The sequence below is a fragment of the Thalia democratica genome, chromosome 6, assembly GCF_965202585.1.
Source record: "Thalia democratica chromosome 6, ktThaDemo2.hap1.1, whole genome shotgun sequence".
Taxonomy (NCBI): Eukaryota; Metazoa; Chordata; class Thaliacea; order Salpida; family Salpidae; genus Thalia; species Thalia democratica.
The window spans coordinates 7877660-7892318 of NC_139170.1; the positions used below are offsets into that span (position 1 = coordinate 7877660).

Here is a 14659-nt window from a genome sequence, read left to right on the forward strand (position 1 = left end):
AAAAAATACAAAATACCTTGGTCAATCACTAAAACTCACTGCTTTATGCATATGTTAAAAACCATTAGTAAAATAGAGTAAAAACTTTTAAAATCAAACGTCTGTTAGTGTCTAAAACAAAACCATGTTAAAAATAAGACCTTTATAACTGTATGCCATACAAAATGAAAGTAATATAAATATAATATAATGTCGTTATAAATTTAGTTAAAAAAATGTTAAAACTGAAATTCCTAAGAAAACTTCAAATACACAACAATCAGAACTATTAACTAAAACATTTTTTTAACTTTAAACATCGTTTGAAATTTATTCTAATCAGTCCATCCTGACAAGTTCCACTTCAAAGTTGAGATTGGCGTTTTTGGGTATCTTAGGGGGTTTCCCTTGCTTTCCGTACGCCCAATCAGATTCAATCTCCAACTTGCACTTTTCGCCCACCGACATCGTCATAATGCCCTCGTCCCATCCTGTGACGTAATAATGGTTACGAGTTGTTCGCAGCTAGCATGTAAGCAATAATTAAAGTAAAGTTTACCCTGAAAGGTGATCTATCAGATCCACAAATTCAGGAATATTTTTGTAATTAGGATCAATAACTGATGCTTTTCATTTTTACAAAAATCTAAATTAACCTTCAAAAATAAGAAGTTTAATAAAATAATAAGATTAATACAAAGACAGTATATTAATAATCGCACAAATGACTAATGATATATTACATTTCATTGTTTTTAAATAAATCTTTATTTAGTATAAAAACTACAGGTCAAAAAAAAAATAGTCTGTCAAACTTCCTCAAAGATTATTGTTTAAAGTTGCCGTTCTATTTGTAAGAAATCATAAAAGAATTCAAAACTTTTAAAACTATGTAGATAAATTCGAGAAGATAGTATTATCAATGGATTTCAAATAAAGTAAAACAAAGAAGCAAGTAGAGCCGTTTAAAGCCAAATACAAGTAGCATAAAATTTTTGAAAAATTCAAGATAAACAACAATATTTAATTTAAACAAAAATAAATTGTCTTGAAAATTACAATCAACTTTATTGTTTGAAAAAAGGCCTTGCTAGTTATAAAAAGTATTACAAACATACACAAATTATATAGATTTCGTATGTTACTAATTTAAATTTAATAACTAACCCAGGGTTCGTGCGCAATTTTTTTTTTATTTAGCCTGACTGAGACCAATTTAGCCTGACATTTTTTCAACATAAGGAAAATCCACTTTAGAAGTTATTTTAGGTATTGGGGGGTCTTGATTAGTACTATTGTAGTCTCCCGACTTCAACCAGCTTTATCTTAAAAATATTTTGAGCTTTAAAAATATGCAAAAAGCAACTCATAGCTTAGTTACAACTCAATAAAATAAGACTAAATTTTGAAAAGGGTGAAAATCCCCCATTCCCAAAACATAACAAATTCAGTGATAAGTTTAAAAATAAGTGTTATATCTAATCTATTACTAGTGTAAAAATTTAATATTATATATTACTAAACACAATTGTTCAACTTAATTAAGCACTAAGTAAAAACATTATAACCAGAAGATTTATAATAAACCAACGTGCACTGTCGTGTTTTATCAAAATTTAAAATAAAATGCTTACACGAGTATTAAAATAAGTAAAAAATGTTTGTTATAGTATTTTGCTAATACTTAATTGATACATAATTATAAATCCTAAACTCTAAATAAATACAGTGATTGTTGATGTCATACCAGATTTTAAAAGCTTCTCTTAAATTAAAAAAAGAACCTTCAATATTTTGTTCTTGTAAATAAAAATGAATTGTACCTAAAATTTGTACTCCGACAAAACTTAGTACTTATATCTTAAAGCTAAGTTTTAGTGTTGGGAATATCTCTAATACCTTTAAACAAACAGTAAAATATCTGAATAAACTGCTAAGAGACTTAATCTAAAAATTGTTTGGTATAAAGCCTTTAAATTGGAAATTAAAACAGTTCAACCAACTAAGCTCTGAGAAAAATAGCTGATGTAAACAAATTTAAACAAACAGCTAAGTTGTTGAACTAAACTGTAAAGTTTAAAATGTATTTTTTTATGAAATTTCATAATTATGATGTATATAACCTACTCAAAACAAAATAATGAAGATTCTTAAAATTGTTTATAGATTCAACAAAATGTTTTAAGCATTTATTTTTACAAATACTGACTGATTTTGTCTTTAATAACTATATCTTTATTTAGAATTAATTCACATTTAAATTTGATCTTAAAAGATTTCTCAATTTTCTTAATCAAAACTTTTCAAGCATTTGAACTGAGAAAAACTGGGTTCTCAAGTTTTTAAATACAAAAACTGATTTAGCCTGACGTTTTTCAACTTTTTTCAAAAAAACTGATTTAGCCTGACTTAGCCTGATTTAGCCTGACGCGCACGAACCCTGCTAACCGTTTTTTACACTTAATTATCAATAGTGTTTGTAATAAAAATAGGTAGTTTAAAATGCTTGCCTCCTCCCTACTAGCGTTTTAAATGTAAAATACTAATACTGTAGAAGTAATATTTAAAACACTACAAACATAAAGCACAGCATGCCACTAAAAATTATAATTATAAAACTCATACCTCTGATGACGTTACCCTTGCCAACTTTGAACTTGATCGGCTGGTTTCTCTTCTTTTTAGTGCCTGGTTGCAGTTGATCGAACACTGTTCCGTCTTCCAATTTGCCGATGTAGTAACAGCTCACCATGTCTCCTATAAAGAGTGATAATGTTAATATTACATATATACATTTGTATTATATTTCTTATATTTTTCTACTTTCCTATGTAATATAAACTCACTGTATCTCATGTGAAATAATAAAGTGTGAATACAGTAAAAAATGCGAAAGCATATAATTATTACCAGTCCTTCAAATTATTATTTGTTATGAAGTGTGATGTAATTTATTTATGGTGTAAATTAGTTTATGATGAAGTAAAAATACTAAAACAGTTTCATCATGTAATTTGCCGATGTAATAACAACTAACCATGTCTCCTTGTATTAATAAGAAGAACTTATATAATACCTATTATAAAAAAAAAACTCTTTAAAATTTCCAAAGTAATAAAAGCTTGCAATGTATCCTACATTGAACACAAAAATATATTTAAACTTGAAAAAAATTGTGCAAAATCAATTTAAACACAGGAATAATCTTATTAGATGAACTTAAAAAAGTTCAAGTTTCAAATTATTTTTCTCAGTAGATAAACTTCACTTAGTACATCAAAGTTTTAATTTTAGAGCGACAATGAATAATTAAAAGACAAATTTTTCATTGGACATCATTTATTGATCACTGATCACGTATAATGATCAGGATTTTAACAAAACTTTTAGAAATTATGAAAATAATATGAAAAGTGTACAGCATAAACATAATCAAAAAATTTTAAAATAATAAAATTGAGAAATACTAATATTAATTTAAGAAAAAACTTGACTCAATTAGTCTTTGTCAAATTGCAACTTTGCATACTGTGAAATGTCTAACTCAAGCTAATTAAAAAAAATATATCTTAAACTAAACATATGTTATTATAAATTCTATATTTTTTTTTATTAAAACTTTGTGTTTTACTTATATGTTATAAAAACAAACAAAATTTTACAAACAATAAAATTAAGAACTACTAATATTAATTTAAGTAAAACTTGACAATAAAATTATTCTTTGTAAGTTGCATAAACACAAATGAAACACTTCAGCTAATTAAAAAAAACTTTTATTTCAACCAAATATATGTTATTACAAACTCTATATACTTTTAAATTTTGTGTTTTACTCTTAAAAACCTTTCTTGGGGAAGTTGATCTTGTCCCCCTTCTTCAGTATCGACTTCTTGAACTTGGGAGGCCCCTCCTCCTCCTTGACAACCTCCTTCTTCTCAATCTTCACTTCCTCCACCTTCTCCGCAATCAGCTCCACCTCATCTTCCACGTCGTACTCCGATCCTGTGCGAAGATTGTGAGGAGTTAAATTAAAAAATAATAATAATGTTATATATCAAGGCAATGAGGAGATAAAAATGTGTTTAACAATTTTATCGGATTTAGTCAGATTTTGAATTATTTTTGTAGACAGTAGTACTCTGATCCTGTGTGAAGATTGTAATTAGTGGTGATATACTTTTGAATAGTTATGGAATAATACAAAGTTATCAAAAAGTAGTAAGCCAATAACTATACAGGTTTACGATTCTAGGAAATAAATGGGCAAAAACATCTTAATTCCACCTGGACCCTGCTGAGTGCGGATTTTAAGAAAACTTTTTTTATTTAATTTAAAACTTTAAGGCTTCTATGTCCTATTTAGATACTGTGTTAAAGTTAGAATAGAAATCAATTACTTGAAAAACAAATAATTTTTCACTGCCTGATTTCACTTTGCGTATACCAATCCTGTGGAGTTTATGTGGGTATGAATAAAACAAGATTTAAGTTTAATTTATTTTATTGAAAGCAAAGAGAGGAAATTATACATAAGGTATGTTAGATTTTTTTATGAAAGTTCTACGCACAAAACATAAGACAGTCTTTTAATTAAAAATTTGTAATCAAAAATGTTTTTACACTTTAAGGCAAAAAAACCAGCTTGAGTTTTGAATTACTTGCCTGAATATTTGATACAATTAAAAAATATAAAACTTGCTGTTAGTTAAGCTGGGCTACTTAAAATTTGAAAAAAAATATACAGAAATAAAAACACCTAAAAAAACCAGCTAGTCTAAGTAGCCCTGGTAATTGGCAACACTGTAAAAATTTCATATTTTTATTTTTTTTTTTAACTTTTTAGCCCTAATTTGAAACTTAAACTGCATTTTAGGGCATATAGGTGGTAAATCACTTTTTTCACAATGTGATTTTATTTTATAGAGTTTTAATTAAGCTGCAAGATGCTTTTTACAGATTTATAAAATTCAAAATATCTTTTGAGATACAGCTAGTCAAAGTCGAGGCAACAATAGGTTCCTTATGGGAGGCACAAACTAAAACTGCAAAAAAGACTATTTCACTAAAAGTCTATCTACTCCAATTATTTTTGATATAAATACCTTAATCTATCAAGAAATGTTCCTTGCAATATTTTAAAACAATCTATCAAAAGAATTAAAAAAATATATACAACTGTTTAAAAAAAAACAGTTTAAAACAAACCTTTGAAAGCGTTCTTCTCGTACATTTCATAGTACGCCTTCATCAGCTTGTCCTTCTTGGACACCTTCAGCACGTTCTTCAGCGTTCCTTTCAGCTTGTGCTCTTTGAGGAACCTGGGAGCCGCCTGCTCCTGTATGAAGACGAGCAGCTCCCTCTTTGACACCACGTCGCTCTTCAGCGCCTCCTCAGTCCACTGGAACTCTGGTGATTCCGCTCTCTCCTCAGTGCTCATTTTTATTAGTATTTGTTTAAATAAATCTGGTGAATAATTTTTTTTGTTCTCCTCAATTATTATTTAGTTAGCTTATAACTGATTTTGTTATACTGTTAATTGTTTTTTTTTTGTTATTGATCAGGGTTGCCACTCTTTGGGTCAAAAAATTTTCCCTGAGTGACTAAAAACTTCACTGAGTTTCCCTGAGTTTTTTTTTCAATTCTTTTAAAATTTTATAAAGTATTAAAAAATACAATGTTAATTATAAGAATATTGAAAAACTAGCCGCAAGGCTTAGACAATTCTGAATAAGCACTTAGAATAAATAAAATTAACTGTTTTGAACATAATTTTGAAACTGGATTGACTAAATCTCATTCTAGATCTAGAAAAAAAATTTCCTTGAGATTTTTTAAAAAATCTTAAAATTTCCCTAAATTTTTAGAAAAAATCAAAACTTCCCTGAGATTTTATATAATTTGAAAATTCCCTGAGTGTGTGACAACCCTGATTAATTCAAAGCTTTAAACAATAGTAATTTTCTAAATTAAATTATTAATTTTTGTTTTTTGAGACTATTCTCTTTTCTCTTTCATTTTTAAATATTTTAAAATAGGGACTAGTTAAGTATGCACAAGGTCATTTTTTTACAAAGGTTCACTTTTGCTAAAGAGTAACAAAAAATACTGACCAAGGGTAAGGGGTAACAGTGATGGTAAAAAAAAAGTGGATTTATAAAATAAAACAATTTAAAAGAAGAAAATTAAGCTACTAACCAAGGGTAAGGGGAAACAGTCATAGCTAAAAAAATAATACTAAAATAAAAAAAGAAGAATAAAAAATTTTACCAACTAAGGGTTAATGTTAGGGGTTCCAGTGGTAGTAAAAATAAAAAAATAAAGTTTAAAAAAAGTTCAACTTGTGCAAGAATGACCCTTTGTGCTAAAGTGACTCCATCCAAAAGTAACCAATTGTGCAAAAGTTCCCCTTTGTACATATTTTAAATTTACCCTTTTAAATTTGATAAAGAACTTTTTATAGAAATACAGGAAGTCAGACAATCTAATTTAAGGGCATAGGGGGGGGGTAAACACCCTTTTTTGGTTTTTTATCTTATTTTATATAGTTTTTGCTTAGCTACAAAATGCTTTTTACAGATTAAACAAGTTCAAAATAATTTTTGAGATATAGCCGGTCAAAGTCGGAGGCAACAATAGGTTCTTTATGGGAGGCGCAAACTAAAACAGCAAAAATAGACTATTTCACTAAAAATCTATCTTCTCCTACGTTTTTTGAGATAACTACCTCAAATTTTCAGGAAATGTTCCTTGATATATTTAGAAAATTCTGTCGGAAGTAATTTTTTAAAAATTAAAAAATTTAAATTTTATATAAAAAACAAACAAAAAAAACAGTTTTTTTTTAGTTTTTTTGTCATAAAATTTTTATTTTTTAATTTTTTTAAATTCTGTTCCGACAGAATTTTCTTAATATATCAAGGAACATATCCTAAAAATTTGAGGTGGTTATCTCAAATATGTAGGAGGAGATAGATTTTTAGTGATTTCTAGTTATTTGCCGTTTTAGTTTGCGCCTCCCATAAGGTTCCTATTGTTGCCTCCGACTTTGACCGGCTATATCTCAAAAATTATTTTGAATTTTTAAAATCTGTAAAAAGCATCTTGTAGCTTAGTGAAAACTATATAAAATAAGATAAAAAACCAAAAAATGGTGTTTACCCCCCCTATGCCCTTAATAGAATAAAACTTATCTATGTTGAATGAAAGCCACTTTAAAACTTATACAAACAGTATAAGCATGTTGAAAAGCTCAAATTGATAGTCTGATAACCTCAGCTGCAAATGGTTTTTTCATTTTGCATAAAGTATTTTCTTAACGATTCAAGAGCCTATGAACTTCTTTTTTAAATAAGTCTAGGAAATGAATCAGGGTTCCCACTTAAATTTCAGAAAAAAGTTCTGAGAAACCAACTAAAAAGTAACAAATTTCTAGGGAAAGTTATAAAAATTTTTTTGTCTACTAAGCGTTGTTAGAGTATTAAGCTACTGTTTATACTTTTCTTCAACATAATTTTAATACAAATTTGTATGTTGATATAACTGTACTTTTATAATCAGATGGTTTGCAATACATCTAATGTCAACTTGACATTTGAAATAACTACTTCGATTAAAATATATCTCATTACATTAACACAACATCAAGATTGTGGTTCACTTACTTTAGACTTTAAAGCAGAGGTTGGCTTACTGCATAACCCAGGTACTTTTCAGCTAGAATATACCTTTTTAAAACAATGAAAACAAAAGTTTTGTGGTAAAAAATTACAGTTAGACTCTTAGTTTAATGATCACTCTTTACTAATGCTGTAAAATTCAGGGTGATCATTTGTTTTTAGAAAACTTTATCCAGTTTTTGAACTATCTTCAAGGTTTTTGAAAGTCTTTCTCTTTTTGACCATTTTTGTTAGTAAATAAATTTTAATGTAAAAAGGCTTTTTTTGACTGTTTTAAACAATACATGATTTTATTATAATTTAAACTTTGTTTGATTCTACTGAAAACTGTAGTATTATTTTGAATCAATTTTATCAAAGTTCTTCTTAAATAATTGTTCCAAAAGCCTTTCAATCTTTACTTTACAAGTTATACAAAATTCACAATCATTTAACAAGATTTTCAGGGACAAATTACTTTTTTCCTCAAGTAAATAGTCTTTACGGTTCTAAATCCTTATTATATCTTGGATATGGGAGGAAATTCTAAAAAGTTTAAAAGAACAAAATTATCTTATAGCATTTCAATCTGGACTAAAAAATTTATTACTCAAAAATCAATCAGACAAAAGTCAATCTTAATCTTTGTTTTATTTAGTGTCATATAACATGATTTCTTGGTTATTAGGTTTCACTGTCTATTGTTTCTTATTAAGACTAGTCAATGGCAGTTGTGTTGGCTGGGTATGAACTCATTTGATTTGGTCTTGGTTGTAGTTTACAACATGCAGTTTTCATTAACTAACTTAATTTTTTTTTTGTTTTATTTCATGTGAGTTTTGTAATTAAGTATAATTTTTATTTTTATTCTTTTGTTTTTTTTTGAATAGTTGGTGAGGTTATTTTTAAGTGAGATTTATTAACTATTTTTATTTTTTATTTACTCAAGTAGTAATTTTTTTTTTTCTTAAAGATTTAGTTGTATATTTATAGGTGCGATTTATTTGTTTTTATTTTCTTACATGTATCTAATATTTATTAGAGTAAGGAATAGTTATTTTAACTGAGTAATTTACATATTAAAAAAGTATAAGAAAACACTGAAAGTTTTTGCTTTTTTGTACTTAGCACATAGATTTGTAGATCTTATTTAAATAGGTTGTGCTCTACAGTTAATGTTTGTGCTCATGTTTGTTTTTACATATATAAAAGGAAAATATGTTAGTTATAGCAGTTTCATAACTTCTCCCTTTTAGTTTTATTATTGACGTTTTTATTGCATTTTCAGGGTTGCTCTTGTAGAGAGGGCAACAAGAAAAATGTGAACGCACATGATTGAAATCTTAGGGAGGAGACAGTGTGGTGCCAATGGTAGACTATAGTTTTTGTGGACAGTAATGGGTTAAAATGATTGCATACCTTTTTTTTAGAACTAATTTCTTTATTTAGTCTAAGTAAAAAAGTCATTTACATTGACCTTTAAGGGCATAGGGGGGGGTAAACACCCTTTTTTAGTTTTTGATCTTATTTTATATAGTTTTTACTAAGCTACAAGATGCTTTTTACAGATTTTAAAAATTCAAAATAATTTTTGAGATATAGCCGGTCAAAGTCGGAGTCAACAATAGGATCCTTATGGGAGGCGCAAACTAAAACGGCAAATAACTAGAAATCACTAAAAATCTATCTCCTCCTACGTTTTTTGAGATAACTACCTCAAACTTTCAGGAAATGTTCCTTGATATATTTAGAAAATTCTGTCAGAAGGGATTTTGAAAAAAATAAAAAATAAAAATTTTATATAACAAATAAACAAAAAAAACAGTTTTTTTTTTCTTTTTTTGTTATAAATTTTTTATTTTTTAATTTTTTTTAAATTCTGTTCCGACAGAATTTTCTAAATACTGCAAGGAACATTTCCTGAAAATTTGAGGTAGTTATCTCAAAAAACGTAGGAGGAGATAGATTTTTAGTGATTTCTAGTTATTTGCCGTTTTAGTTTGCGCCTCCCATAAGGATCCTATTGTTGCCTCCGACTTTGACCGGCTATATCTCAAAAATTATTTTGAATTTTTTAAATCTGTAAAAAGCATCTTGTAGCTTAGTAAAAACTATATAAAATAAGATCAAAAACCAAAAAAGGGTGTTAACCCCCCCCCCTATGCCCTTAAGTTAAATTTTATTAAAGTTCTAAATAACATTTATCAAAGTTATTTACAAATGTATTGTGTGAGGCTTGAGGACCAAAAGGCCTTTTTCCACACCAATCCATTGACCATAGTTTTGAGCATTTACATTTTTCTTTCTTTTAATCTTTATGTTGATATATAACAATACAGTAAAAATTTGTTGTTAGTTTTAATTTGTAAATTTTTATCATTATTTATCTAACTAAAATTAATGAATGTTTTAAAATTTGAAATAACTAATAAAAGATTAAATAAAAAAACAAGAACTAAAAGAAAATTTATAAAGTCATAATAAATAAAGTTAAATATAATTTACAATTTGTCTTGTATTTCTACTTGTTTCACTTTGCATTAGTATTTTGCAACAGTTTTTTGCTAACTATAATTCTTTCATTGAAAAACTTTATTTATCTTTTGTAAAACACAATGATTTCAACAAAAGCAGTAAATCAAAAATCTACTTCTTAAATGAATTCTACCAAGTTGCATCAATCAGAAATAGGTTGTTGTTGACTGAAATTTAAAACAATGGAAAAGCAAGTAATAAATAGTTTCATTTATTAAAGTAACAATTTGACTAATAATTCATCAATTACTAATTGTAGTAAACTTCTTTTTTTATCTAAAATAATAAAATTTAATATTTTTTAAACAACATTCTTAAAAAAATCTTTTTAAAACAACTGGGCTGAAAAAATACTTTTTTCAATAGTGTGTTCTGTGCTGACCCTGCTTTAGAGCATGCTTTCATCTCTAAGCAAAAACAGTAATCAATTTATGTTTTAAGATAAGAAAAATAGATTTTTGGGTAAAACTGGTTTAATACAAAAATTCTCAAATTTCAGGTTATTCCAGAATTCCTAGTTTTTTAATCAACCCTGTTTTTAGGAATTTCTTCTAGGCATTTTTTTGTTGCATTTAGTTGAATTGGATTATGTTTATATTCCAAAAGTTAATCTTTTTATTTATAAAAAGTATCTTATAGTATATACTCTAAATTTTCAAATAAGAGCCAACAATAATCTTTGTTAAAAATGTTAGATCCCTCTCCCTCCATGACCTTAAATTGTATAAAATAGTTAAAAAGATACTGTGTTGCTACTTAATAACTATTTTATAACAAATATAACTTCATATGTTAGATTATTTTTATGGGTGTAAATTATTTATTTCTGATCTATCAAAAACTTAAGTTTGAAGTTGAAGTTTAATAAAAATACTATGTTTTAAGAAAGAAAGAAAGAAAGAAAAAAGAGAACGCTCACTACTATGGTCAATGGATTGATGTGGAGAAAGACCTTTCAGTCATCGAGCCTCACACTTAACTAAGCAGTAATTTAGCTTACTTATTTATTTTAGACTTAATAATAACAAATATCATATAGTTTTATAACAGTCGGATTTAATGTTAAGTATTTCAGCTATTAATAACTATTATCTGTAGAATATATCTTATTTTAAAGAAAACATATATACACCTACTTTATTCTATGCTTCTATTCTCTCATTACAGTAATTATTTTATTACAGAACCCAAATGAAGTGTGTTGATTCGTTGACACACAGAAACATATGTTGGTAGAATAAAGGAAGATTACTGTATAATTTGTTTTTATAATAATTCTTAATTATAAACTCACATAAAAAAAAAATTAAGTTAGTAAATAAAAACTGCTTGTTCAAAAACTATACCCAAGACCAAATCAACTCTGCTCACACCCAGCCAACACAGCTGCCATTGATTTTTCTCAAAAAAATAAAAAATAAATAGAGAGTAAAACCTAATAACTAAGAAATCATTTTATGAGATACTATTTAAAACTGAAAATTAAGATTGACTTTTGTCTGATTGATTTCTGAGCAATACATTTTTCAGTCCAGATTGAAATGCCACAAGATAGTTTTGTTCTTTTAAGCTTTTTGGAATTTCCTCCCATATCTTACATCCAAGATATGACAAGGACTTAGAACCGTACAGACTATTTACTGGAGGAAAAAAGTAATTTGTCTCTGAAAATCTTGTTGAATGGTTGTGAATCTTGTTTATACTTGTACAGTAAGGATTGAAATTAACAGGCAACATGCTTTTTTTGAATTTGTACATAAAGACTCCTAACTCATACCGAAACATGTTTTCAACATCTAAATTTTTTTTGATATTTTTATACTAGTAATATTTTCCTTCCAACTTTTAAAATGTATGCACCTTACAGCTCTATTTACTAGTTTATTGATCTCAGAAATTTTGGTTCTGCTTGCCCCAACAAAGTAATCCATATCTAACATGACTCATAAGAAGTGAGTTAAAAATGTAATACAAAGAGTTTTGATTTAAATAGTACCGTGTTTTGTATAAAATACCTATTGTCTTTAATAATTTTGTTTTTAATGTTTCAATATGGTTAGACCTATTAAGATTACTGTCAATTGTAACACCCAAATATTTATAACTATTTAACTTTGATATAGTTGAATTACCAATTTTTATATCTAAGTTTATGTTTTTCCAAATATCAATCTTGCCGGAGTGAAAGAGCATGTATCTTGTTTTATTTACATTTAGTCTAAGCCTGTTGTCCATTAACCATCTTGATACGTTTTTTAATTAGGAGTTTAGGTATTCATTATCTTTTTTATAGGTGTTTTTCTTAAATGTTGTATATAATAAAGTATCATCAGAAAAGTTTATGATTTTTAATGTTGTATTATTCTGTAAGTTATTGATGTACACCAGAAAGAACAAGGCTCCTAAAACCGAGCCTTGTGGCATTCCTGCTTTGATACTTTCACAAGTTGATGTGTGCCCTGCAAAATCTACAAATTGTTTTCTTTCAGTGAGATACGATTGTAAAAATTCAAGCATTTTCCCCCTATTTCCATAATACTCCAACTTGTTTAATAAAATTTCTCTGTCTACACAGTCAAATGCTTTACTTAGATCTAACAACACTCCACAAACAGCATTACCTTTATCAAAAGAAGTTAGTGTAAACGTTAGTGTTTTATCAAATGATTGCCTGTAAATTTCTTTCAGGTTTTCTGATTTTGACTCCAGATTTAAAAAAACATATATTCTGGTCCATTTATAGTAGAAAATACAACTTACGATAAAAAAAATATATCTTCAATAGTATAACAACACTTAAAAGATACTATATTAAATCTGTTTTTTAATAAAAAAACTCAAATGATACAACACTTTTTCTGGGGTGGCTTCGCGTTTAGCCACCAAATCCTACGCTCTACTGAGCACGAAAGATAGCTTTTTTTAATGAGGTAAAATCATCCAACCGTATAAATTAATGCTAAGAGCTAAACATAAAATTTTTAGGAGCATAAAGTTATTGTTATAGGAAAATTTATTAATTTTTCAAAAAACATAAAACTTTAATGTCAATTATTTTCCTTATCTTAAAAGCTATCTAAAAAATTTTTTTTTATTATAGAGAACGCACCTTTGCCTTTAATTTAAAAAAAAATATTTAATTTGGGGTTGGAATTATTTCATGGGGTCCCTCCAAAAATAAAGGTTTTTTTTCGTTTTTTTTCATCAAATGGTTTTAGAACCAAAAATAAATATTTTTTCTTAATTTTTTTTTTGATTTCCCTTAGTTTGCATGTTATTAAAACTCGTAAATAGTTATTTTATAAATAATGTTAATATCTTTTACGATTTGGCCCAAAATCAAAATGTAGTATATTACACTATCATTTGCCTTGGCCATTTCCTAGATAAAAAATTGATAAAAGGAAAAAAAAAGTTAATAAGAATGTGAATATAGAACAAATTTAATTAAATTATTTTATTTTAATTCAGTTTGATGTAATTCACATTCTTATTAACTTTTTTTTTCCTTTTATCAATTTTTTATCTAGGAAATGGCCAAGGCAAATGATAGTGTAATATACTACATTTTGATTTTGGGCCAAATCGTAAAAGATATTAACATTATTTATAAAATAACTATTTACGAGTTTTAATAACATGCAAACTAAGGGATATCAAAAAAAAAAAATTAAAAAAAATATTTTTTTTGGTTCTAATACCATTTGATAAAAAAAAACGAAAAATACCTTTATTTTTGGAGGGACCCCATGAAATAATTCCAACCCCAAATTAAATAATTTTTTTTTTTAATTAAAGGCAAAGGTGCGTTCTCTATAATAAAAAAAAATTTTTTAGATAGTTATTAAGATAAGGAAAATAATTGACATTAAAGTTTTATGTTTTTTGAAAAATTAATAAATTTTCCTATAACAATAACTTTATGCTCGTAAATTTTTTGAGTGAAGCAACAAAATCTTATAACATTTGAAGTTATAAACAATAGTAATGGTGACACAGTTAACAGAACATAGATAAATGAAATTAATGTTAGCCTAATCTAAGAATGTGATAACAGTGTGCATATTAAAGTATTATAAGTCCATTTGTTTAGTTGAAATTCTCATTATTTATAAAAGATATTTATTTAATATATATCCCATTAAAAAAGCTTAAGGTAAATACCATTAAAGTTTTTTATTGTAAAAAACTTTGGTTATTGATAGTGATTAGTTAAATAGTTTTCTATGAACTTTGTTCTGCCAAATTTTCAAATTTATGCATTTATTCCAACAGATTTTTAGTTAACACTTAGGTTATCATTTAATTAAGTATAATAATAAATATAATAGTGTTAAATTTTCTTAACTAAATTGATTAGTCCCTCCCTGTAATAGCCTTAGTAACAGTTTGTTTGTTTGTTTCTTTGCTCATACAATTAAAATTTGCCTTTATAAAATCACTTAAAGTATATTACTTTAAAAAGATGGAGGATATTGATTTTTAGT

The 14659-nt window shown here is 26.7% G+C and overlaps 1 protein-coding gene across 1 annotated transcript; it reads right to left on the bottom strand.

The window, feature by feature from the left end:
* On the bottom strand, positions 1-5440 carry LOC145838248 (peptidyl-prolyl cis-trans isomerase FKBP3-like). Its single transcript, XM_082945812.1, has 4 exons — positions 5188-5440; positions 3826-3984; positions 2605-2736; positions 1-470 (listed from the first exon to the last, which is right to left on the bottom strand). Exons 1-4 carry the CDS (start codon positions 5417-5419, stop codon positions 319-321), a joined length of 675 nt encoding a protein of 224 aa, XP_082801938.1. The 5' UTR covers positions 5420-5440; the 3' UTR covers positions 1-318.
* Between the last annotated feature and the right edge of the window lie 9219 nt (positions 5441-14659).